General features: G+C 37.6%; 2 protein-coding genes across 3 annotated transcripts in view; one reads left to right on the top strand and one right to left on the bottom strand.

Moving 5' to 3' along the window:
- The window catches only part of LOC111146590 (NudC domain containing 1), an 83,870-nt gene extending 70,255 nt beyond the window's left edge, over positions 1-13,615 (bottom strand). The window contains exons 1-2 of the mRNA XM_022502209.1: positions 13,397-13,615; positions 728-882 (exon numbers count right to left, since the gene is read on the bottom strand). Coding sequence (XP_022357917.1) covers positions 728-882; positions 13,397-13,514 — 273 coding nt within the window. The 5' untranslated portion in view covers positions 13,515-13,615. The remainder of the gene's footprint in view (positions 1-727; positions 883-13,396) is intronic.
- A 206-nt stretch (positions 13,616-13,821) lies between these two features.
- On the top strand, positions 13,822-24,876 carry LOC111146737 (ENY2, transcription and export complex 2 subunit). 2 transcript variants are annotated; one of them, XM_022502413.1, is made up of 5 exons: positions 13,822-13,909; positions 15,407-15,483; positions 19,307-19,377; positions 20,917-20,991; positions 23,738-24,876. In XM_022502413.1, the coding sequence occupies exons 1-5, from the start codon at positions 13,835-13,837 to the stop codon at positions 23,812-23,814; spliced, it is 375 nt and encodes a 124-aa protein (XP_022358121.1). In that variant the 5' UTR covers positions 13,822-13,834; the 3' UTR covers positions 23,815-24,876. The 2 variants fall into 2 exon arrangements, with proteins under 2 accessions (XP_022358121.1, XP_022358120.1); XM_022502412.1 differs by having other exon boundaries at positions 13,835-13,981; positions 23,738-23,999.
- The last annotated feature ends 1,782 nt before the right edge of the window (positions 24,877-26,658 follow it).

Here is a 26,658-nt window from a genome sequence, read left to right as displayed (position 1 = left end):
AACCCAACGATATCAGTAATTACATTAAACATAAATGTACCAAGCCCTTCAATTAAAGGACAGATTGTCATGCTAGATACAAAACAAGACCCAACTACATGCTCTTTACAAGAGACATACTTTAATAATAACAACACTGTCATGTCAGGATGGCTGAGCAGTCTAAGGCAACAGGCTCAAAACAACAATACTGATAAACTGAAAGAAAAAGGGTAGAAAAAGATGTATATTACTAACAACAACAACCAAAAAAAGCCAGCACGACTGCATTAATACCAGGAGATTTCAAGACAAAAATCATTCCCAGAGTCTAGAGATGGAGGGGCATTTCATAATGCTAAAAGGATAAATCCATAGCAGACAAAATGTCTGTACCCCAATTAACACAATTAAAAATACAAAAAGCAAGAACTAAAGGAAAAATAGACAAATCCATTGTCATAGTCAGGGCTAACACTTCATCTTAGAAAAAACAGACATGAACAGTTATATCAATATTGATCTATAAAACCCATCAGAGTAGTTGCTCATTGGTGGGAGTGGAGTGGAATACTTAAGTGTAACAGGAACAAAGGCAACAATTAAAACTGAATTAAACAGAATAGAGTTTTATATAAATTAATGATAGGAATCATTCTATATATCAAAAATATGTATACCTCAATTCTCTCAATGAAAATTAAGAATCAGATTTATTGGAAAATCCCATTATAGATATTTTTCTTACCAGCATTACTGTTAAATTCATAACTCTTCCAAGGTTATCAATGTAGTAGACGCTGTCCTGATACCATGAATCACAGTGTAGGTAATTATACATTCCAAAAGCATGCATGTGTTCCAGTGTATATTGATCATCTCGAAGTTTTACTTCTGCCACAGCTGAAATATGAGAAAAATAAACATCACAGATTTTGTCTCAAGATTATTTCTTTCTGCAGGATGCTTACAAGGTGAGGAAATCACAGAATGCTAATCGCAAAGGCCTTTGGGACAAATTCACTATATTATTCATTCTAAAACAATTTCTAGGCACTCTGCATAGAGGATAAACAGTAAGTAAAACTGAACCATCCCTGACAGTAACTATAAGAGAGTGGGACTTTTCATGCCATTACCTTTTCTTTTAGGCACCTCTTCCTTGCAATTATGAATTAAAAAGCAGAGAATTCTAAAATTTAAGATCTCCTGTCTTTTGGGCAAATATTACATCTATTTTAGAGAGAATTTTTACAGTTTTTAAAATGCTTTTACCTCAAAACAACATGGGACCGGGGAAAAGATAAAAACCTAAGAGACTCTTAATCTCAGGAAACAAATTGAGGGCTGCTGGGGGTTGTGGGGAGGGATAGGGTGACTGGGCTATGACCCTGGGAAGGGTATGTGCTATGGTAAGTGCTGTGAATTGTGTAAGACTGATGAGTCACAGACCTGTACCCCTGAAGCAAATAATATTATGTGTTAATTTAAAAAAATGCTTTTACCTCTATTATATCTCTTTCCTTTCTTAACACACATTAAGAAATAAAGAGAATTTTTTATTATTTCATTATACAATTATGGAAACAAAGGTAAGCACAAATGGTGATTTCTCCAATGTTTTCTCACATCTTTCCTAAGGGTACACAACAAAATAGTCTAAAAACAAGGTTTCCTAGTTAAAGAACACGGTTTTCCACTAGGGCATTAGTGATTTCCATAATTTTATTTTTCCTTTTTTCCACTTATATTGTGATGTAGCTGGCATATAACATTGTATACGTTTAAGGTTGTAGAACATAATGACTTGATATATGAACATATTGTGAAATGATTACCACAGTAAGTTACTGAACACATCCATCACCTCACATATTTTTTGTGATGAGAACTTTTAAGATCTACTTTCTTAGCTACTTCCATAATTTTTTTTTAAAGTATTTATTTATTTGGCAGAGAGAGAGCAAGAGAACCCAAGAGTGCAAGCAGAAGTAGGGAGAACAGCAGGCAGAGCTAGAAGCTGGCTCCCTGCTGAGCAGTGAGCACAACTAGGGCTTGATCCCAAGACACTGGGATCATGACCTGAGCTGAAGGCAGACGCTTAACTGACTGAGACACTCAGGCACACCTACTTCCTTAATTTTAATCTATTAAATGTGCTCTCTGCTTCCTCTCTTTCTTCCCTCATCCGCAGAAAGGAACCCTTATAGCTCAGGCTGCCCATGACTTAGAATTAATTTCTGCTGACAGGAAATATTTAAGGAAACTATGCTGGGACAATACCTTACCTTAATACAAAACTCAAGTTACTGTAAAAAAAATTTAAAAATAAAAACAACAGAAAATTCAACTTACTGTATTCCAATTTTTTTTCCATACTGTTTATCGGTTCCTACTTCTATTACCTGCCTTGAGCCCTGGCTGACTTACATTCATTCACTGATTTATTTGGCAATATTTTAAAGGCACCATTGATACAATGATGAGCAAAAAGCACAGAATCTATCTTCTTACCACTTATGATTGAGTGAGGAAATGAGCGTTAGTCAAATAATCATAAAAGTAAATATATAATGAAACTGTAATAAATGGTGAGAAGAAAAATTACCAGGTATCATGAGAACAAATAACACTGGGCACTGGTCTGTGGAGTAGGGGAACTGACAAAAGATTTCAGAAATTTAAGCCAAGCTAGTAAGGATAAAGTTAGCTCATGAAGGAATATATCTACACACACACACACACACACACACACACACACACACACACACAGAGGCAGAAGGAAAAGCAGGCAAAGTAGGAGGAAAAACTTGTGTTCAAAGAACCAAAAGAAGGCCAAACTGGCCAAAATACATAGCACCACAGAGTCTGTACAAGAAAAGGCTTCAGACAAACAAAGCTAGAGAACTGGGCAGGAGCTGGATCATGAAAGCCCCTGTCTTCAGCAATAAAGTTAATGTAATTGATTTCAGTTTCTAAGCAGGAGAGTAAAGTTCAGATTTGAATTTATAAAAGATTACTTACAACTACAGTATGTAAAGCAGACTGAAGCAAAGCAAGGTAAAAGCCAGTGTAAATATTAATAAAAGGAAAGCTCACTAAAAATACAGTGGAGAGGCTAGCAGGGGGGACCCTACTATCCAACATCATTTACAGGAAGTACTGTTAATTACAGACCCCAACAGAAGAATATCCAATAGAAGAGAATCACCAATTACAGACTCCAACAGGGAGAAGATGTACACTGCGTGCATCTCCTACAAGAAATGGCACTACTCCTGCAAGTCATTTAATGAGAAATCAACATTACCCTGTACTCCTGCTCTTCAGTGACTTTCATTCCAAACAACCCCTCCCAGCTTCCTCATTCTTCTCCATAAAATAACATTCCTCTCCTTTGTTTGCTGGGCTTGCCTAAGGTTTTCCTATGGCTTGTATGTCCCGAATTGCAATTCTCTGATATCCCCAAGTCACTCCACTGTTGATAAGATAACTTGGCTGTTTTATTTTTATGGTTAACACATTAGAAAGCTACTGCAGTCATCTTGGTAAAGGATGACTCACTGAAGTCTGGAGGCATCTCAGGGGTAAAATCACAACTTTATTATGGATCTGATGAAGGTTGAGGTAGCTGCTATTTATAATTCAAGAAAGTATTTATTTTATAAGGAACACTTAGAAATACATATTCCACTGATTAGGAGGGAAACAATCAATTCTTGGTTTTCCAGCACCACAGTGTGGATGAAACTCAATACTGCAAGACGTATGCATGGTAACATAATGACCCAAAGTAATAATATTAGAGGAAGATATGACAAATACATTTTCTTCATATTTGTGCCAAAGACCCTGAGCAATCCCAAACAAGCCAGAGACTTCTTAGCCCTCTGCCTTATTACAATATCTCACCTGTGAACATAAGGTTCTAGAAAATCATTATTAGGTGACCATAATATAGTCTGTTTTCTGTTGTTGCGTTTGGACAAGATAATTTACTAAGTTATTAGGACACAGAAATGAACATTGGGTATATTACATACTTAATAATTTGTAAAAGCTTGTTAGTGTATAGAAAAAGCTGTGTCTTTGGCCTCAAATGAGAAAGTAAAAGTTATCATTCCATTTTTCATGTTAACCATCTTGAGTTTATAAAAAAGGAGAGGCAGAACAACTGAAAGGAAAAAGCAGTGTCCACAGAGTAATGAACTTAATCACTAGCAGAGTTCCTCTTCCATAGAGCGTCCTAAGAAAGGAGGCAGAGAAAAAGGAGTCTCAAATTTCTGCTGGGATCTTGGAAGCGGTGGAAGAAGGGGAAACTCTTTAACAGAGGGCTAAGAGGCCAGAGTAGTAAATATTTTATTATTTAATATTATCTTGCATTGGAAATAAAAGAGCTTTGCTAAACAAAAATCTTTCTTGGGGCACCTGGGTGGCTCAGTCGTTAAGCATCTGCCTTCGGCTCAGGTCATGATCCCAGGTCCTGGGATCAAGCCCCACATCAGGGCCCCTGCTCAGCGGAAAGCCTGCTTCTCCCTCTCCCACTCCCCCTGCTTGTATTCCTTCTCTTGCTGTCCCTCTATCAATAAATAAAATATTAAAAAAAAAAAAAAAACCTTTCTCTACTAGTCTTTTAAAAAGAACTTAGGACGCAACAAGAAGAAAATCTCCCTTCATTTTCACCTAGATTTCTCATAAAACATGTATGAAACTTGAAAAACCTATAGCTTCTCATTCACAAATTATTTACTGAATGTCTACTACATGTACTGTGCTTGGCAATGGGCATGCACTGGTTAAAACACATGATCCTTGTAATGGTGTTTGTAATGGCTACAATTACTGCTTCTGTCCTTTCAAAATATACTGTTATGTTGAACCACATGAAATTGCCAATATTCAACTCTTTCAACGCCGATTAAATATGATTCGTTCTAATACCTATAAAAGCAGAGTTCATAGTTTAAAAAAAGCGGGGATAGAAACAAAGAACATTAAGACATTAACTTACAAAGGCCACTTCTTAGACAATTTATCTTCTAATAATAAGTCTTTTCACTTAGTTACTGAGTTCTCTATTTGTGTAAAAAGATGTAAAAAAACAGTACAGCCCCATCTCCCTTATCTGCAAGGGATATGTCCTAAGATCCCCAGAGGATGCCTGAAACCACAGATAGTGCTAGCCCTATATATACTTTTTTTTCTTATACATACACACTTACCAATAATAAAGTTTAATTTAGAAATTAGGCCTAGTAAGAAATTAACAGTAACTAATAATAAAATAGAACAATTACAGTAATACCCTGTCATAAAAGTTAAACGAATGTGGTCTTTCTCTCTCAAATGCTGTACTTACCCTTCTTCTAGTGATAATGAGAGATAACGAAATGCCTATGTGATGAGATGAAGTGAGGGGAATGACGTGGGCACTGTGATGTTAGACTACTACCAATCTTCTGACAATACGCCAGGAGGAGGATCACTTGCTTCTGCATGGCAGCTGACATGGGTAACTGAAACTGCAGACAGTGAAACTGAAACCGGATAAGGTGTAACTACTGCACAAGTCCATGCTATGAGCTCTGAAGTAAGATTTATGGAACATAACAGAACTAGAATTCGGAGCATTGCTTCCACTAAACTATTTTATACAATGCTTCTGCACAAATTAACATAGTCATCTACCTCTCTTCCCCATATTTTCTACCCTAAGAGCAGATATGAATTTTACAGTAAACGCTACATAAATCCAATGGTTACATAGCTCTTCTTCCCTTTACTCTGACTACAGGCTAAACCTTCACCAGCTTTTACTCTCCCTCCCCTGAAGAAAAGAGTCCAGAGACCACTTAGATCAGAAAAAGCATGAGCTTTGGAGTCCGGTTTGCCACTGTCAAGTAGTTTTATTGTAACTAGCCTTTCTACCCTATCTCCACATCTGTAATGAAAATAATACTTGTCCTATAAAATTATTGATAAGCTTAACCTTAAACCATGTAAAGTATTTGCTGTATTACACATAAGAAGAAAAAGAAGTTTTGATTTCTCTGTTTCTCTTCTCCTGTCCAAGGTTAATTCTCACACAATTGTTTATTATTCCATTCCCTCCTACTTCTAGATTAAGAAGGAAGTGTTTGGCACTCACACAAGGCTGGGAACTATGACTGCTCCCAATAGTTAGAATGGAGAAAACACCTAATTCATGGGATAATGGGTAAAGTACACAAAAAACTTTTGTCTCAGTAGTGAGGAATATTAACCCTAAACTGAACACTGCTCCAGACCAGCCTAACATATCATAAAACACTAAATTAAATTAATCTGTTTCCAGTAACTCAACTGCATCCCAGAATAAAGTGGACGAAGCTTATAAGAATTCAAATCTATCCTGGCCAAAAACGTAAAATTCACAATTTCTAGCATCAGTCAAATATTACTACACATACAGAGGGGAAAAAACCAAAACCCATAATGAAGAGAATAATCAATCAACAGCTCAACATAACTGATAGAGAAGTTACAATTAGCAGAACAGAACACTAACAGTTATTAAGGTGCATTCCATATGCTCAAAACAATAGACACAAAAAAACGTAAAAAGATGAAAACTATAATATCTATGATGAAAAATACAAGTAATGGGATTAATAACAGGTAAGACATTGCAAAAGAAAAGATTAGTGAAGGTAAAGGCATGAAAATAGAAATTATCCAAAATAAAACACGGGGGGGAAAAAGAACAGAAAAACACACACAAATCAAGAGCACTGATGAGCTGGGATCAATTTCCAGCAATCTAAAAATGGGCAACTGGATTCCTAAAAAAACAAAAACAAAAACAAAAACATAAATGAAAGAAATAATGGCTGAACACTTTCCAAACTGGAAAACTATAAACCCACGGATCTAGACAGACCAACAAAACTCAAAGCACAAGACTCATGAAGAAAACCACACCAAGGCACAACATAATCAAACTGCTCAAAACCAATGTAAAAGAGAAAAAGAGATGTTACGTATAAAAGAATGAAGACCGGAAAAAGCAGATTTCCATCAGAAACAATAAAAGCAAGAAGACAGTGAGGCAACATCTTTAAAATATAGCTGACCTTAGAATGACACAAGGTTTAGGAGCACTGACTGGTAGACATTAAAAAATCCACCTATATCTTTTGACTCTCCATAAACCAGAAATCTCACCAATAACACAACACATATTCTGTATATATATTATACACTGGGTTCTTACAATAAAATAAGCTAGAAAAAAGTGCTAATAAGATAATCATAAGGAAGAGAAAACACATTTATGGTCTGTATCATATTTATTAAAAAAAAAAATCCAAGTATAAGAGGACCTGCATATTTTAAACCCATATTATTCAAGGATCAAATGTATTGAAAACAAAAAAGGTATCAACCTAGAATCCTACACATGCCAAAAATGTCTTTTGAAAACATAAATATAATAGCATAAAGGCCAGAAAGAAAGAAACAGAAGTATACTATTATAGGGTCTTATATTACAAGTTAAGTAGTGTAACATTATTTCAATGTATCATGTAATAAGTTAAAGATTCATATCCTTAACCGTAAAGGAACTAGTAAAATAACAAAGGGTTATAGCTAAAAAACCAAAAAATGTGATAAAAATGATTTCATAAGAAAATACTCAATCCAGGGGCACCTGGGTGGCTCAGTGCGTTAAGCCTCTGCCTTCAGCTCAGGTCATGATTTCAGGGTCCTGGGATCAAGCCCCACATCTGTCTCTCTGCTCAGTGGGGAGCCTGTTTCCCCCTCTCTCTCTGCCTGCCTCTCTGCCTACTTGTGATCTCTCTCTCTCTGTAAAATAAATAAAATTAAAAAAAGATAATCCAAAAGAACATAAAAAAAATGAAAATGGAAAATTAAAAAAAAAATTTTTTTTAAAGATTTTATTTATTTATTTGACAGACAGATCACAAGTAGGCAGAGAGGCAGGCAGAGAGAGGAGGAAGCAGGCTCCCCGCTGAGCAGAGAGCCCGATGTGAGGCTTGATCCCAGAACCCTGGGATCATGACCTGAGCCGAAGGCAGAGGCTTTAACCCACTGAGCCACCCAGGCGCCCCTAAAAATATTTTTTAAAAAAGGGAAAATTTTGTTTTCCCAAACACTAGATAGGACAAACAGAATACCAATCGCAAGATGAAAGACCCAAACTAACAAAATCAATAATCACATCAAATGTAAATAGTCTAATTAAAAGGCAGAGATTGTCAGGTTGAATAAAAAAGCAAGACTCAACTATTTCTGCCAATAAGAAATACATGTTAAATATTAAAACACAAACAGGTCAAAACTTAAAAGATGGAAATAAATAAATACACACACTATGATAACACCTAGCAAAAGAAAGTCTGAGTGACTTTTAATATCAGATAGGTTTCAGAGCAAAGAATATCACCAAGAATAAAGGTTATTTTTTAATGATAAAGGAGTCAATTTATTAAGAGGGCAAAATATTAGTGTTTATGCAACATAACAGAGCCTTTTTTTTTTTTTTTTTTAGGATTTTATTTATGTATTTGAGAGAGAGAAACAGCGTGAGAACAAGTGGGATGACGGACAGGGGAGAAGCAGGCTCTCTGCTGAGCAGGGAGCCTGATGTGGGGCTAGATCCCAGAACTCTGGGATCATGACCTGAGCCTGACTAACTCGGTTAGGCTTAACTTACTGAGCTGCCCAGGCGCCTCCCTAACAGAGCTTTAAAATATATGAAGCAAAAATGACAGAACTGCAAGGAAAAAGAGAAAAATCCACAATGAAAGAGATTTCAATGTCCTTCTCCCACACAAGCACGAACTAAAAGTAATTATGCTGGGCAAAAGCGAGACAAAAAAGAGTACATACTGTGTAATTCCATGTATATAAAACTCTAGAGAATGTAAGCTAATCTGTCACGACAGAAAGCAGAGCAGTAGTTGCTTAGGGATTGAAGTGGGTATGCAGAGGAACAGAGGGCTAGTTACAAAGGCTAAGAGGAAGTTTTGAGGATGAGAGCTAAATTTAGTATCTTGGTTATAGTGAGGACTTCAATGATTGTGTATTTATGTCAAAGTCTGCCAACCTGTACACTTAAATACGTGCAGTTTATTGTCAATTATCCCAATAAACCTATTTAATGTGCATGTGTGATATAAAATCATCTATTATTCACCAGGCATGCTCCAGGCCTAGAAGTAAAGCACTGAAAGATGGACATTGGAACCGTCCACAACAAAACCAACAGTCGTAAAAGAGAAAACAGAAACCAAATGCTACAAAGTATGATAAAGTTTATGACCAGGTACATTAGGAAAGCAGACTACAGATTCTAATTCGTACAGATTCTGTAGTATAGATTCTAACTAGGTAGTCAAGAAAGGAATCTATGAGTAAGTAACATGTAAACCAAGATGAACAAATGGAGTATGAGTTAGCTAGGTAAAATACAGGGGGAAAACATATACAAAGACATTTACATAGTGAAGAGTATAGGGGAAAAAATATGTTGACAATCCCCAACTTAAATTGGTATAACTTGGGATTTTTTTGACTTTGCAATGATGCAAAAGCAATACATACTCAGCAGAAACTGCACTTTTGAATTTTGATTTTTTCCCAGGCTAATGATCATGCAGTAGGATATTACTGGTGATGCTGGGCCATGGCAGCAAGGTACAGCTCCCAGTCAGGCACATGACTGGTCATGAAGGTAAACAAACCATTCACTTAAAACCATTCTGTACCCATACAACAATTCTGTTTTTTACTTTGTATTCAATAAATTCCATGAGATTCAACACTGTATTATAAGCTAGACTTCGTGTTAGATGATTTTGCAAGTGTTCTGAGCACACTTAAGTAGGCTAGGCTAAGCTATGATGTTAGGTAGATTAGATGTATTAAATGCATTTTTCAATTTAAGAGAGGTTTGTCTGGACATAACCCCATTGTAAGTGAAGGAAGACCTGTATAAGTTAAATGCCCAGAATTGGAATTGCTGGTTCAAAGGGCAATCACAGTTTTATGAAAAAGGGATTTTTGCTTAATTCTTTGGAATACACAAATTGACAGTTATTGTTTATGTAGCAAAGGGAACTTCAGAACAATTTACTAACATTATTTAAAACAAGAGGATAAAAATAGACTAGTATTTTGATCTCTTTGAAACTAGAGCACATCTTCATCCTCACATCCTAAATGCACTACTTCACACACCATCCACTAACATTTTGCTGAATTAATGCATAAAAGAAATCAAATTGCTAAGAGGAACTCCTCAGTCATACCTCACTGTCTTTAGAAATGACAGTTTTTAAAAGAATTAAATCTCCATCATCCTCCTCAGGTAACAATTCTTAATGCAAGCCCCTCAACATGAACTATTGCAAAAACCTCTGAACTGGTCTCCCCGTCTCTATTCCTCCAATCTTCCAAATTCAACCTCCACAAAACGTTAGATTAAACCATTCAATCTCTCAACTTCTTCTCTGCACCTAAAATCCTAAATGGCACCTCATCACCTCCAACTGTGCATCCCAAACACAGACTCCAAAACCAACAATGGTGAAAAGAGGAGAGAATAAGACAACTTAGTGAGTTGTTAATAAAGTTAATGTATTCAATTTAGAGGTATTGGGAGAGTTTGCTTCCTGCTTTTTTGATGTTAAAATATCCTTTTGCTTATGAAAGAATGGGTGAGGACATCGGTTTTTAAGAAACATCTCCACTTAGGAGCTGGTTTATCAAGCCAAGCGAAACAAGTCAGTCATAGCAAAACAAATACCATACGATTTCACTCAAATGTGGAATTTAGAAAACAAAACAAGAACAAAGGAGAAGGGAGGGAAAAAAAGAGGGAGGCAAACCATAAGAGACTCCTAACTATAAAGAACAAACTGAGGGTTGCTGGAGGGGTGGTGGGTGGGGCATGGGTGATGGACATTAAGGAGGGAGGACACTTGTGATGAGCACTGGGTGTTATATGTAACTGAAGAATCACTGAATTCTACTCCTGAAACCAGTATTACACTATATGTTAGCTAACTAGAATTTAAATATAAAATTGAAACAAACAAACAAACAAACATCTCCACTTAGCAAATAAAAAAGTTGGCAAATCTTTGACAGCTGAGCTTTATTTTTCATTTTAAGGGCCCAAGAAAACGTCTGGGAAACACTGACTTATCCACACCAGAGGGTTAGGTGTGGATAAAGTCCACAAGGCAAACAGTGCCCTCATCTATTTTTCTAAGTGGTCTCTACCTCCCCAGGAGATTTCTGGCTGCAGCTATACAGGATTGCAGCAGGTCCTGCACCAACACCTACTTACTCTCTCCCATTGCTCGCGCTTTCTCAGGAATGGAATGGCCTCAATAACAACTCCTTTTCTTCACTCACTCGATTTATTGAGCACCTACAATGCTAAGCACTAGGGACAGAGCAGTGAACAAAAGAAAACATTACTGTCTTCATGGAGCTCACAGTCTAGTGGAGGGAAGACGATATCAAATATAAAATTAAAAATTATGATTATACTACTTTACAGGGAATGGAAGGAAGGAAAATGGAATGGCGGGAAAGCTGGTCAATGAACTACTATAGTTTAGGTAAGAGATAGCTGTGATTCGGGGAACGGTAGAGCCAAGGAGAAGTCAAATCTTGAGCTGACTATATTGCTGACAGACTGAAGAGAGAGACTAAAAGAAGAAATACTCCACGATTCCAACATAAGCAACTACATATAGACTAGAACAATAGGCCCAATTTTTTATGCCTCCCTGGATCTATGCCCTTTCCTATGAGCTTGCTACACTGACCTGAAGCCTTGTTTATATGGCTTGTTTGGACCAATGGGACAACAGCAAACTTATTCCACGCCAGTATCTTGAAAAAGTTCCTGTGCACTGTTACTTTTCTCTTGGAGTAAGCCTGGGCTAAACTGCTAAAAATGAGAGACCACACAGAGAAGAGTTAAGCAAAGACCATCTGAAATAATCTTAGAGCAGTCTATAGCCAGAGAACCCCCCAAATATGAAGAAGTCCAGCCAAGATGAGCAGAGCCACCAAGCAGATCGATAAGTGAACAAAGCAGATCGATAATCCAGCCGGAATGAGTCCAAGCCACTACTAGAAGAAACACCTACCTGACTTGTAGACTTGTGAGCAACAGTAACTGCTTACTCTTTTGAGCCACTGAGTTTGGGTGGCTTTTTAATGCACAAACTGAACATAGTCGTATCAATTACTGACACGGGGTGGAAGAAGGAAAAGAAGGGAATGAAAGAAAATCTAAGCTCATTTTATCTTAACCCAGTAAACTCTTACTTCTCCTTCAAAACTCAACTTAGATATCAACTCCTCCAGGAAGCCTTCCCAGATCCCCGTGCTGGTTTGGAAAGATGCTTAAGCACTACCATCATGTTCCGTACATAACCCAATCACTGCCTTATCGCACTGATTTGTAATTATGTTTATATTTTTCTTCCAAAGTAGCCAAATGCACTCTTATCTTACAGACTGTATCATATTCATCTTGATAATATCACCCTGTAACATAAAAAGCATCTCTCAATAGATGTTTCCTAAAACAGGCTCTCTATTGATGTATCAATTAATAAACACTTATTCGATAAAATTCCTTAATTCTAGATCAGTATTTCTCAATGAGTGATCCACTCGCAACATACACTGAACCAGTAGAAAGTTATATTAAAAATGCAGATCTCTGGGCTTTTTAACGAAAATGCCATTCGTTACCTCTTAAGAACAAGGATGAATTTTTTTGGCCAGCCTCAGATACACAAAAGAAACAGCAGAAGCATAAGCATGAAATCGACTTTCCCTCAAAATTTTCTAGATACGTTCTCTACGATTATGTCCTTAGTGTGACAGCACCTATGCAACTAAAAATGCTCTGAACTGCAATGGAGTTTCTCTTCTACGAAACGGGTCTCCGCCAGAGGAAACAGGAGCTGGGGGTCCTCGCAGGAGGTGTGGCTTCTCAGCGCACACGGTTACCGAGGATGCTCGAAAGGGAAACAAGTCCTGAGTTTTCTCCGCAGCAGGGCCAGGCCAGGACGGACAGGCGACGGAGCCCAGGCAGCAGCCGCGTGCCCCCTGACGAGCCGTGGAGCCTGGGAGCCCGAACCAGCGCCGGCCCAGGGTCTCGCTACCTAACAGCCACGAGAAAGAGACTCTCACTGGATTCCGAGATGGGCGTCCGTCTCCAGGGCGGCCACCCTCGGTCTACCCCAGCCCGAGCCGCAGTGCGGAAGGCCCCGGTCGCCGGGCCTGCCCAAGTCAGAAAGGAAGAAAATGAGGGAAGAGTCCGGCCGCTGGCAGCCTACAGAGGGAAGGACTAGGATGCCCGGGGGGCGCCGCCGCTTCCCACCTGCGTCAAGCTCCAGCTGGTAACAGGGCAGCGGCTCGAGGGAGAGCTTGTAACCCTCAAAACGCGGATCCAACAGAGGTCTCTTCACGCGTAGAGAGCAATTAGCAGCCACCTCCATAGCCTTCCTGGGTCGTAGCGTGAGAACTAATAAAGCTCTTGTTGAAAGGTCCGCGCTTCGCTCTTAGTACCGAGGCTCTCGGGCGGCGTGGTTCCCATCCCAGAAAACACCGCGGGGCGGGATGCCTTCTGGGAAATGTAGTGTCCATGAGAAAGTTGACTCCGTTGCATGTCGGGCTAGGTAGTTTTTCGGAGACGCAGTACCAGCGAGAGAGAGCATGGTCTGGACTCTCTTACCCAGAAGGCTGAGCTACCAGGAGGCGGCCCGCGCTGGTTAAATTCTCACAGTTATAGGCAGGGTGGCGAGACCCCGCCCCGGAAATGCGTGTTTTAGCTTTCTGTGTGCTTAGGTGCCCGAGCTACCGAGGGTCTAGGTCCGGGCAGCCGAAGAGTGTGGTAGGTAACGGTCGTCAGCGCAAGGGTCATTTCGTCGCTGGGAAGGGACGGCCCTCGCCCGCGGTGATGGTGGTGAGCTATGCCCGTGGTCCTCAGGGCCGGGACCCGGGCCCAGCCCAGGCTCCTTTCGATGTGCTGTCTTTCGTTAGCTTCCCCGACCCGCGCTCGCGGGCCTGTAGGGCTCTCCGACAGGGCGTGCAACCGGAGTTGGCCTGAAGCCAGTCCACGCTTTGTTTTCTGGCTCCTCCCCTCCCGCCTCTCCCGCTGTCTCCGCCCTATTCTCTTTTCCCAAAGAATGTCTGAACTGGGAGGGATCCCCTAGCGCCCTCGTTTTACCAGTGAGAAAACTGAGGCCTTTAAGAATTGACTTGTCCAAGGTCACTATCCGTATTTTAGGGGCCAAGACGAGATCAAGTTCAATATTCTAGGAATGGTACTGACTAGGCCTTAGAATTATTTTGAAAATGTTAGCCTCCAACTACACAAGCAAACATTTCTCAGTCCTTTCTCACCCCTTCCTTTTTCCCGTTCCAGTCAAGAAAAAAAATTTTTTTTCCCAACTCAAAACTCAGTTGCCGGCTTAAGTTTTCATGTAGACGAGGTGGGACACAGCGAAAGTGGTCCCAAGTTAGTGACAGATTATGTACAGTAATGTTAGTTTTTTTTTTTTTCAACTGTTACAGTCTAACCTTCTTCTCCTTTCTACATCACTTTGGTTTCGGTTGTCTTTTTCTTCCACGGAAAATTGAGAATTTTCTAAGTTAGGAATTAGTTTGAGATTTGTTTTTCTTTTATCCTACCAGCAAGCTTTGGTGAAGATACACACACACATACTTGGAGCTAGTTTGGCAGTTGTAATTCTGGGTACATCCTACTCAAATGTAGAGCACTTAGAGCCTAATCTGGAACTTTGGTTTTTCACCAGCAGTGCTTAATCTTTTATTAGTGTTTAGGTTATATGACTTCCCGAAATTTTGAATGCAGTTAAGGTGCAGAAATGATTAGCAGTCAGTTATGATGTGATGTTACAGTGTTTTGGGGGCTGCTGGGCTCAAAGTACGTGAGTTCAAATACTGCCTTCACCACTTTCTGTCTTGGTGCCTCAGTTTTCTCAATTGTAAAATACAAATAGCTAATAATTCTTATGTAAAAGAATCAGTTTTGGGAACTAAATGAGATAAAAAAAAAAAAAAAAACCAATGTGTTAACCCAGTACTTGGCACGTAAGTGTTAAATAAAAGTTAACAATAATTATTATTATCCAAAAACTCATTAATAAAAAGCATATGGGGGAAGAAAAATTGTAACGTGAGTTAATCATATGACTTCTTGGGATGCAGTGACTAATATTAAGAGTGATGACATTGTTAACACATTGTTGAAATTTATCACCCCTTCAGTTGATAGAATGTTAAATGTGTTGGGATGCTTACCTGGAAGATTAGAAGAAAATGCTTTGTATGTGTTCTGTATCTGAAAATACATGTTGATGTTTAGGTTAGCAAGATGAACAAAGATGCGCAGATGAGAGCAGCGATTAACCAAAAGTTGATAGAAACCGGAGAAAGAGAACGGTAAGCAGTATATTGTGTTAGTAAACTACATTTAACGCCTTTAAGTTATAGTTACGTTACACGTGAGCATTTAAATATCAAGGAACAAAACTGATGTCAAAGGAAGGAATTACAGAAAATTGAGATTATCAAGTTTCAGTTACTAACATCTGTAAAAAATAGGTGTGTTCCGTATTGCATTCTTAAAGAAGAGTGTGTCATCTAGAAAGATGACCAAGAAATGACTCTCTTAAAGAATGTATAATCTAATGGAAAAGAAAAAACTGCTCAAATGACTACAATTAAAAACATAATGTTACGCAATTTTTAACAGGGAGATAATGTGATAGAACCAGTTTCATTTACTGCATTCTCAACTTCAGAGCAGAATGTGCTGTTCCTAGTCTTCTGAAACATTCTTCCCCTGATCTTTTACTTATTCTAGCTCATCTTTCAGGTTTAATTTTTTTTTTTTTAAGATTTTATTTATTTATTTGACAGAGATCTACAAGTAGGCAGAGAGGCAGGGAGAGAGAGAGAGAGGAAGGGAAGCAGGCTCCCTGCTGAGCAGAGAGCCCGATGCGGGACTTGAACCTAGGACCCTGAGATCATGACCTGAGCTGAAGGCAGAGGCTTAAGCCACTGAGCCACCCAGGCGCCCCTTTCAGGTTTAATTTAATTAACATCATCTTGTGTAGGAATTTGTTAAGTCCCAGATACCCTGTTCTAGCCTAGCATTTATTTACATTGTATTATAACCACCTGCTTTGCTTGTTTGTGTTCTCCAAATCTAAGTTCCTTGACAGTAGAAATACTATTGTATCCCCAACATCATCCCTAGCACAAAATTGGCCAAGGTAATTATTTGAAGAAAGAACAGGTTTGGAAGTACTAAACAGAAACTCAGGAACCAAGAAAGGATTCCAGAACAGTGAAAAATTGCCTAAGAGAAATATATAAGGAACAAGAGGGATCTTTCAACTCTACCTGGCGGTTAGGGTAATCAGTTACAAAATAGTAAAAGAAGTACTTCAATTCGGGGTGGGGGGCGAGGGAAGATTAGCCATTCTTCCAGCCAATAAAGGACAGACTTGTTACAACATGATAATGTTCTGAGGAATACAAAAATTAAAGCTAGCAGGTAAAGTGTGGAAGTGATATTGCTGTGACAGTAGACAAAAGGAGTGGATTTTTGTGTAAGTCAGAATTCTTTGATTTGCAAATGATAGAACTCAGAAACTGCCTTAACCAGTGAAATACATAAGCTTAGCTTGAAGTTGCTTCAGTCTCCACTGTGTCCAAGCACTCAAAAATTGTTACCAAGATTATGTCTTTCTTTTTCTTTCTCAGCTCTGTTTTCCTCTATGTTGGCTTTAATCTCAAGCAGACTCTACCCACAAGGTGGCAGAGATTAGCAGTTCAGAATTCATATCCCTGTGGCTCAGACTACATGTCTCCTAGTAGTTCCAGCAAAGTACCTGGCGCGATTACCATCTTACTTAGGTACATAGGCCAGTTATGGTCAACCTTGCCTAGGTCTCATTTCCATTGTTGGAACCCTATGCAGATTTCTTATGCTAGGAGTGGTGTCAAAGAAAGGTCAGGAAAATGGATGGATTTGAAGAAACAGCTGTTGTTGACTTTATCCTTAGGTGGTGGGAATCATTAAAAGATTCTAAGAAGGGGGATGACTACATCATATTTGCTCTTTAGGAATATTAGCCTGGCAATGTGGACGATAGACTTGAAGGGCTAGAGATACGGAGCTACAGAAGAACGTGTTAGCAGATTATATCAGTTTAAAAATGAGAAACAGCAAAAATGGAAAGGAGAACTTAAAATTTCTTTTAAAGCAAAAGCAGCCCTCAATATGAGAAATGAAGAAGAAGACATTGAGAACAATGCCTTGGGGGAACTGAGAGGATAGTGTTGGCAGTAATGAGGAAAGGGGGTTATTTATTATTGTTTATTTGTTTTTTCACTTACGCAGTTTAAAATTACTGAGTTTCTACCACATGCTATGTCCTGTTAAGGTGCTGGAGATAAAGTAGCGAACAAAATAAAGTCTCTTCTTTCGTGGAGCTTACATGGGAGAAGACAGACAGTAAGTCTGTATTATGTAGATTGATAAGTTCTAGAGGAAAAATAAAACTGAGAATAATGAGGTGTGTGTTTGAGACAAATAAAAATAAAGAAGACTTCACTGGTAAGAGGTCAGAAGGATATGAAGGAATGAGGGGACTCCCAAGAGCCAAGAACCCCAGATGAGTTTACCTAGATTTTGATGACCACATGGAAGCTCATGAGCCTGAATAAATGGGTGAGGGGAAGAAGAAACAAAGTCAGAGGCATAACTGGGGAGGGGGAAGATCATGGAGGGTTATTTAGGCTATAGCATAGATTTGGAATTTTAAGTAAATTGGGAAGCCACCGACTGTTTTGAGCACAGGAAGGAGAGCAAGGATATAAGGGAGGAAACAAGGGGACACGTTAGGGACTTTGGTAATAGTCCAGTCAAGAGAAGAAGATGGTTTGGACTAGGGAAATAATTGCAAAGATGGTGAAAAACATTTGAATTATAGTATATACTTAAAACTGGAACCAATAGGAATTGCTTCTATGGCTTGTACGTGTAGTGTTAGCAGAGTTGCTGAGTGAAGGATGCCAAATTTTCTAGCCTGAGGAACAAGGATGAACAATGGCATTCTGACAGGGAGAATAGTTTGAAATGGGAGAGGAGCAGAACTTGGTTTTTGGCCCTATTAAGATGGAAAGACCTAAATAAATACCAAGATGGAAATGTCACATAGTGAATGTTTAGAAATATTGACAGAGAAGTGGTTTGGTTTGGGACATGACATGTTCAAGCTCTTGAGAAATGATTTAGGTTGAAGATTGTGGATTTGTAAGAGTGGGTATGGCGAAAGGATAAGAAAATATTGTTAAGAAAATATTTTATTACATCCATGATGCAATTAGTTACAATACACACCATATTTTTTTTTTTTAAAGATTTTATTTATTGAGACGGAGAAAAAGAGAGAGAGCACAAACAGGAGGGAAAGGGCAGAAGGAGAAGGAGAAACATTCCCTCACTGAGCAGAGACCAGTGCAGGACTCGAATCCAGAATCCTGAGATCATGACCTGAGCTGAAGACAGACACTTAACTGACAGAGCCACCCAGGAGCCCCACACCATTATTTTTGTTTACTAGGGAAAAAGAAGATACTGCCAGTTAAGTTATGATAGGCATACCGATTGCTAAATTGTTGAAATGTGGGGGAAAAACAACAGTCTTAGAATCAATGAAATACCATCTTTAGTATGTAATTTAGAGGGTTATTGGAAAAAATTGAGGGGAAAGTTTTTTTTGTTTGTTTTTTGTTTTTTGAGGGGAAAGTTTTTAAGGTTTAGAGAGGGATATCATGGGGAAGTAGAGAGCTAAAGGATAATGAGTCTGTAGTTGAAGAATAGATTTTGGAGTTTGAAGATTTTAAGGTGTAGGGGCTTCTAATACATTTAGAAGTTGTACAAGACTCACAATATTCCTGTTGGAGGTAAGTAAAAGTGTCTGAGAAGGCCAGAGAGTAGAGTTTCTTGAGAATTATGGTACCCTATCCACTTCCTTTACCGATGATGAAAATGAAGTCCAGAGTTCAAATGACTTCCGTAAGATCAAAGAATTATTTAATAACAGAATCAAAATTAGGTGACAGTTAAAGTTTTGGAGATTAGAAGGCAGGGAATTTTTAACTGAACATTTGAACTTCTGCTTCAAACATTCCTATCTAAAATATTTTACCTTGTTGTAGTGTAATATGAAAACATTTTCTGTTTCAACAGCCTCAAAGAGTTGCTGAGAGCTAAATTAATTGAATGTGGCTGGAAGGACCAGTTGAAGGCACACTGTAAAGGTAATCAGTTTCATTTACAAGATAAGCTGATTTCATTGTTCTTGTTGGCTTGGGGTTCACTAGGAAATAATAGGCAGTATTTTAAGATCTATTGAGTGCCAAACAAATAGAAATTAAACAAATAGAAAATTCAGTCTTCTAGCAGTGATTTCCCCATCCCCTTTTGGTAGACATAATTCCTGAATCTTTAGAAATTTTCTTTGTATTTTTCTTAAAACAAATGAGGCAAGATTTTTTCTGAATCCAAGTATTCATTCCAACCTTTTTGAGTGTGCCTACTCAAAGTGAAAATTAGTTATTCCTATGTTTTAACTTTATAAGTTGAATACTTTATGATTGGAAGACTCCATAGGAATTATATCTCCTGGCTTTAACAGTGTTATTTTTGAAAAATTTTACTTATAAAAGCTCTTAGGTAATTACACTTTTTTTTAAAATGTAGAATGGAAGCTTGTAAAATTGCTAGGTATTGATGATGATGCCGCTAGGTAGATTATACATGTCATGAAGATGAGCCTCTTCTGGCTTGACTTTGGTGTACTGGAACTCTGGATATTTTCAGTGAACTCCCATTATATCGTAGTGGTTTCTACAATTAATATCACGAATCCTAAGAAGGCAGTGTAGCACATTAGAAAAAGCATAGTTTTGGGGGTCATACAGACCTTCACTGGGAGAGACTAGAGCTGGATTTCAGCTCATGTTTGGATGAGTTATTTATTTATTTATTTATTTTTAAGATTTGTTTATTTGACAGACTGAGATCACAAGTAGGCAGAGAGGCAGGCAGAGAGAGAGGGGGAAGCAGGCTCCCCGCTGAGCAGAGAACCTGATGTGGGGCTTGATCCCAGGACCCTGGGATCATGACCCGAGCTGAAGGCAGAGGCTTTAACCCACTGAGCCACCCAGGTGCCCCTGGATGAGTTATTTAATCTTTAAGCCTCAGTTGGGTCACTTGGTAAGTGGAAAAATGCCCAGCCCATTAGCTTGTTATGAGTATCAAATGCTGTAAATCACCTAACACCTCATAGTGTTTCAGTAAATTTTAACTCCTTGCCCCCCTCTTCTCTTTCCTTTGGCCCAGCCTAGAGAAGAGAAAGGAACAAAGGAGTTGTTCTGTTCTTCAATTTTGGGCTATGAAATTACAAGTTAGATTCAAATAATAGCTTTTTATCCCTTCCATACATTCAGGAGCTGGTATGATTATGGTGAAATAAGATCTGTTATAAATTTCCAGCTTTTTGCACATAATTAGATTTGACCTTACAGTTCAGATCCATTCTCAGTGTTAAAATAATTGTTAATGTACAGGTTATTTAGCTGAGAGATAAACAGGCTTTTAAGATTTTGATCTGGTGAATACTTAATGTGTTTAAGGTTGAGCTAAACCTTCATTAGAAAAGAGAAAAAGAAGTGTCCTCTTTTTTTTTTAAGACCAATCTGCACTCTAAAAACATGATCTTAACCCTTCCTCTATGAAAATCTTTCTTACAGATAATGATTTTAAATGATATGATTTGTTTTTTGCTTTTGCATAAGAGGTAATTAAAGAAAAAGGACTAGAACACGTTACTGTTGATGACTTGGTGGCTGAAATCACACCAAAAGGCAGAGGTAAGGAATACAAATTATGTGAAAGGAAAGGTGTGCTGAAGACATGATTTTTTTCTCTCTCTCCTGCTGGTTCAGCTTTTCTTTCTTTTTAAAGGGAAAAACAGCCTTTCCAAAATTACTTGGGTACTTATATTTCCTCATTGGGAAAGATTATTGCCTATTTTCCTCTCTGGCATAGTCTTGAGTAATAGATGAGAGGTATAAAATGTTTTTGCACTCTAAAACAGCATACAGATGTAAGTTGATAACGGTTGTTAAGACAGATAATTTTTAAAATTGGGGATTTTGTAGAGGCAAGTTATCACCTGAAGATAGGATTTATAAATTTTGTTAGATATGGCCCAATTTCACTTACATATTTAATAATTCAAACTTTTACTTCAGCCCGTCAATGTTTTTTTTTTAAAAATAAGTAAAGCTCTGTCTTCTTAAGTGTCCAAGTTAAGAATTTGGTAGCTCTAAAACTTCATGTTCTGGGTAATCTGTATTTAAAATTCACACTACCATCATCTTCATTTTCTTACAGAAGACAAAGGAAAGAGAAGAAATATTATATTAACATTGATAATATGTAGTATGTATTAAGAACTACATTACATTGTTAGCTCAGATGTGGCTACATATTTTCATTTATTTTGTGAAAGGGTCTTTTTTGGTAATTTTTTTTCTTAAAGATTTTATTTATTTATTTGACAGAGAGATCACAAGTAGGCAGAGAAGCAGGCAGAGAGAGAGGAGGAAGCAGGCTCCCTGCTGAGCAGAGAGCCCGATGCGGGCCTCAATCCCAGGACCCTGGGACTATGACCTAAGCCGAAGGCAGAGGCTTTAACCCACTGAGCCATCCAGGCGCCCCTCTTTTGGTAATTTTAAGTGGAAGCACATAAATTAGATGATCCATTATCTATTTTCCCACACGGAAGTAGTAAAAAGAATTTAAGTGTAAAAAGTAAAAAAAAAAAAATTTTGAAAGTTGTTACTAGAGAATACTAATTCTCTGAATACCTGCTGGGAAAGAGCTACAGAATCCCGTCTACAGCTTTTTTTTTTTTTTTTTTTTTTTTTTTAAAAAAAGACTTTTTCATCAAGTATGTCTGAAGGAAAGAAAAACAAAACATTATTTATTGCTCCCCACATGAATTTACATTTTAAAATAATTTTCTCCAATTTCTTTTTCTGTTTTCCTTCTGTAATTTATGTAACATTTTGGAGCTGGTTATACAGGGTAGAAATTTCCTTTGCTTCTCCTTCAACACTTCTGTCTTAGACATTTCAATCCCTTATAGCTCTATTGCTAGAAAATGAGCAAATCCAGAACAGAGAAATAAAAATAAATCTTTTCTTTTATGTTCGTAGTCTTTTATAGCCAATATAAGTATTTATTTTCTTTTTTTAACGAAAATACAGTAGAATTGACCATTTTTTAGTTTGCAGTTCTGTGAATTTTATATGCATGTACAGATTCATGTAACTCCCCTCCTGCCTGTAAAAAACTCTCAAGCTGTCCTTTCATAGTCATACCTTATCCCTAACTCCAAGGCAACTGATCTATATTCCATCACCATAATTTTTATTAAAAGTGTGTTTAATATATATAGTGATCACATTTCCAGTGGTCTTGAATTAAACATGTAGCGTTTATTTCTAGCAGGCTTAAACTAATCTGTAAAAAGGAGTATGTGTCCTACTTAATTTATATACTTACTTGTGGAATTCACTATACAAATACTGAACTGTATCTGAAATATTTCATTTCCTTTTGATATAGGCAAGTAGCATTAGAAGTTTCAGTTAGTTCCCTATTGTCCTTATTTATTAGTAGCCAAGAAAGGAAAAAAAAAAAACAGTGTACATTGATTTATTGACATTTAATAGTAATTTAAAATTACTAAAAATTCCTAGGAGCAGGGCTTTTTTTTTTTTCCTTTTTTTTTTTTTTAAGTGTTATACTCTGAATAGATAATAGTCACATAGTTCTAAATTGAAGAAGTAAAAATACCACAAATGTAACTCCTGTTGCAATTTTTGCATCTTTGCTGAGTCAGAGAGTATGTGCACTTACTTCAATACAGTATTGCCAAACTAGCTTCCCAAAAGTGTGGTACCAATTTGTATCCTCTACCAGCTCATACAATAGAGCCAATTTCCCCTCAGTCTTACCAACACATGATATTACTGACCTTACATGCCAAAACATGCTGTTTGAATGTGGTTTTGGTTTACATTTCAATTATGAAGTTATACCCCTGTTATGTTTAAGAACAGTTGTTTTGCCTTTTCTTCACCTCCTTTGCTCATTTTTCTGTCAGTCTGATCTTTCGCTTATCAATTTGGAGAAATGTAGTGAGTGATCAGCCTTTTCTATAAGTGTTTTCCCACTTTTTGTCTTTTCCCTTTGTTTATGGTGATTTTGACCAACTTATTAAATTGTCATTGTTGCATTTATATCAAATTTATCAATTTATAATCCTCTGTGATTCAAAAAGGTTTTTTCCACTTCTAGTTTAAAGAGTTTTCCCATGTTTTATTCTCCTCATTGTGCAATGTATTTAGGTATTGAATAGGTCACTCAAATAATAAATTGCAAATATACTTTATCTTTTCAGATATCTTTACCTCTTTCATTTTTAAGGCATATGGGTTATTCATGAAATTATTTTATTGTTAATTCTGAATAAATTATCAAATACCAAATTGACATATTAATTGGAATCTTCTTACTCTTGTATTTTTATTTTTTGTATTTCAGCCCTGGTACCTGACAGTGTAAAGAAGGAGCTCCTACAAAGAATAAGAACATTCCTTGCTCAGCATGCCAGCCTTTAAGATTGAATTAGATTGTGTTGTTTTGTGGTTTTATTTCTGAAAGTAAAAACTTGCCATAAATTAGGAATCGATTTCCCAAAATAAAATCCTTTTTTGTATGATGGTATACAGTTTTCAGTAATGATGTATACATTGTATTGATTTCCCCTAAATGTGTTATTTTAATAAATATCTCATGAATGAGTTTGAAGTTTCCTTGGATTTTGGAATAAAAGGGACTTTATTAATAATATACCAGATTTGTTGAGAGGAAAATTCAGCAATTAATACAGTGTAAGTGTTAAGTATGTGCATATCTCTGTGCTAACAATTAAGGAGGAGTAAGCAGGCTCTTCTTACTGTCTGGATGTGGTGTATTCCTCTTTTGAATCTCTGCTATTTTATAATACATGTCCCATCTTGTACTACAGATGTCTTATTTCTGATTTGTTATAAATGCTGAGGGTTGGGGACTGGGTCTTACTCATCTTTATGTGCCTTCCTTATTCCTCAAAGAATTTACCATCCTATTGGAAGAGAGAACATTTGCAAACTGGCTCCATACCAAGCTCCTCTCACATACTCTACTCATCTGAACTTTGAGAGCAGGAACTAAATTGCATCCCCACTTACTAAGGTCAAGAAAGAACTTAATGGGAAATAATCTCCACCTGTAGCTCTGACATCAAGATTGCCAAATCCAATGGACTCTTGTCTGTTCTCATGTGACCTCTGCTGGAATGAGAATGTTGACCATCCTGCCGCTTGGAACTTTCTTCCCACTATTCACATTGTGCATCCCTACCACTGGAAGCTCCTTCTGTGTCTTGTGGAAACCTTTTGCTGTATGGGACTTCAGATAATCGTGTTTCTTAGTGTTCCCTCCTGGGCCCTCTGCTTGACTAATGATATACTTTCCTTGGGCGAATCCCAGGAAAGTTGGGTTGGACCATGGCTTCAAATACAAACTTGTTGATAAATGGTAAATTGTTTCTCCAAACCAGACTTCAACCCAGCCTTCAGACCTGTACTCAACTGCTGTGGATCAGCTTTCTTGGATGTTCCATAAATACCTTAAACTGACCACACCTAGAATAGTGACTTCTTTTCCTCCACTAACTGCCCCCACTGTGTTACTTATCTCTGTGAGTGGTACCTCCTCCCAGACCTACAGATTACCAGAGCTTATTAAAATACTGATTCAGAAGGTAAGAGATACGGCACAACATTCTCTTTCTGACAAGCTCCCAGTCCGTGCTCGTGCAGCTAATGGAGGACCACTTTGTAACAAGGATGTCAGTTGTCTGCTTCTGCCCTCTTAACTGCCTTAGTTCAGACAAATTATGCAGCGGGATCTTGAGGTTTCCTGCTGTAGCTGCTTCATGCTTCCTCCAGTGACTTCCACACTATTACCTAAGTGACCTTAACTAAAAGCCAAGCCTTGTCATTTTATTCTACCTGAAATTTCTCGGTGGCTTAGTTTATAGTGCAAAATTCAAGCTTGACCGTAAGCAACCAGGTTTGATATTCTAGTTACTCAAAAGAGTCCTCAAAAGTATCAAGTTAAATCATCCCTAAATACAAAACTCCATCAACCCCGAAAGCCCTTTTACTTCTCACATTCCCACTTTACCTTCAAAATTCAGCTTGAGCAGTTGCAAAAACATTCTAACATTCCTTTGTCTGGTCTAGATTCCCAGCCACTTTTTTTTTTCTATAAGAAGCACCTGTGCCTAATTTCTCTTCACCACACTGGTTCTTGAACTTCGCATACATCTGGAGGAAAGGAAGAGACTTTCTGACTTTGCATGATACGTATTTGTAGATGGATGGACAAGGAAGTGAACATTATGAGAGCACAAAATAAGTAATAATACAATTGGGTATGGAGAAAAGTCTTCATGTTAATTTTTGATTTACTGTTCCCAGAGATATAATTTTATATTTCTGATGCATTTCTATTTTAAATGTAGTCTTTGAACTAACTGGACTTAGTTATGTAAAGTGAACTCTCTCTCACACACAAACACAGTCACAAAACCTACACAAGAGAGTTTTTGTTTCATCTCTTAAAAAGCAATGATCTTAAAGCAATGATAATTATATTCATTGTTCTGTTGCCCATTATCAAAAAGGAGACCACCTTAAATGGTGTGTCAGAAATGTTAAGAACAATAGTCCTTAATTTATAGTTCTGTATGTGAAAACAAACCAAAAATTGGTCATGAAGCTTAAAGAGAAAATGGAAATAAGAAAATATTTTTAAATGGAGCAAAAGAAAGTTGAATTGAAAATATAGCAACTGAAAGTACGAAAGAATATAGTTTTAAAATGACAGTGCCAAAAACTGCCCACCTCTACGTCCACTACCTCTAGGTTTTTTTGACTGCTTAGAATAGTCTTGTTTGCATCTAGAACTATTGGTATTTCTCAAATAAACCAACTTCTTGGCTCCCATCATTGATTTATGTAAACGAGGAATACATTCTTCAAAGGTCTTGCACCATCCCACGCTCAATGTCAGGAATTAAACAAAATACTGTCACACAACTGCACTGGGCAAGTAAAATACTCAGATGACTATAAGCTTCTCTTGTTTAGGATTAAAGAAGACCCACTGAATTATTTATGTAATCACTTTGCTTTGGTGTTACGAGGGTATCATTTGGTTGAACAGTGCCAAGCTAGGCCTGGGTGATGTTGGGGATTGGTAATTGGATACGGGACTTTTCATAACTTGATAAAAGACTCCATCTAACTCAAGAGAATTGTGACAGCTGCTCAGTAGCTGATGTTGGAAATGATCCAGTGCGTGTGTGTGTGTGTGTGCTTTAACCTTTGTTGTAAATGGCTATCTCATATTAC

The sequence above is a fragment of the Enhydra lutris genome, unplaced genomic scaffold, assembly GCF_002288905.1.
Source record: "Enhydra lutris kenyoni isolate GAN:26980312 unplaced genomic scaffold, ASM228890v2 scaffoldscaffold14, whole genome shotgun sequence".
NCBI classification, from domain to species: domain Eukaryota; kingdom Metazoa; phylum Chordata; class Mammalia; order Carnivora; family Mustelidae; genus Enhydra; species Enhydra lutris.
Note: the sequence above shows the minus strand (reverse complement) of the source record. Positions and strands in the feature narration are given on the sequence as shown.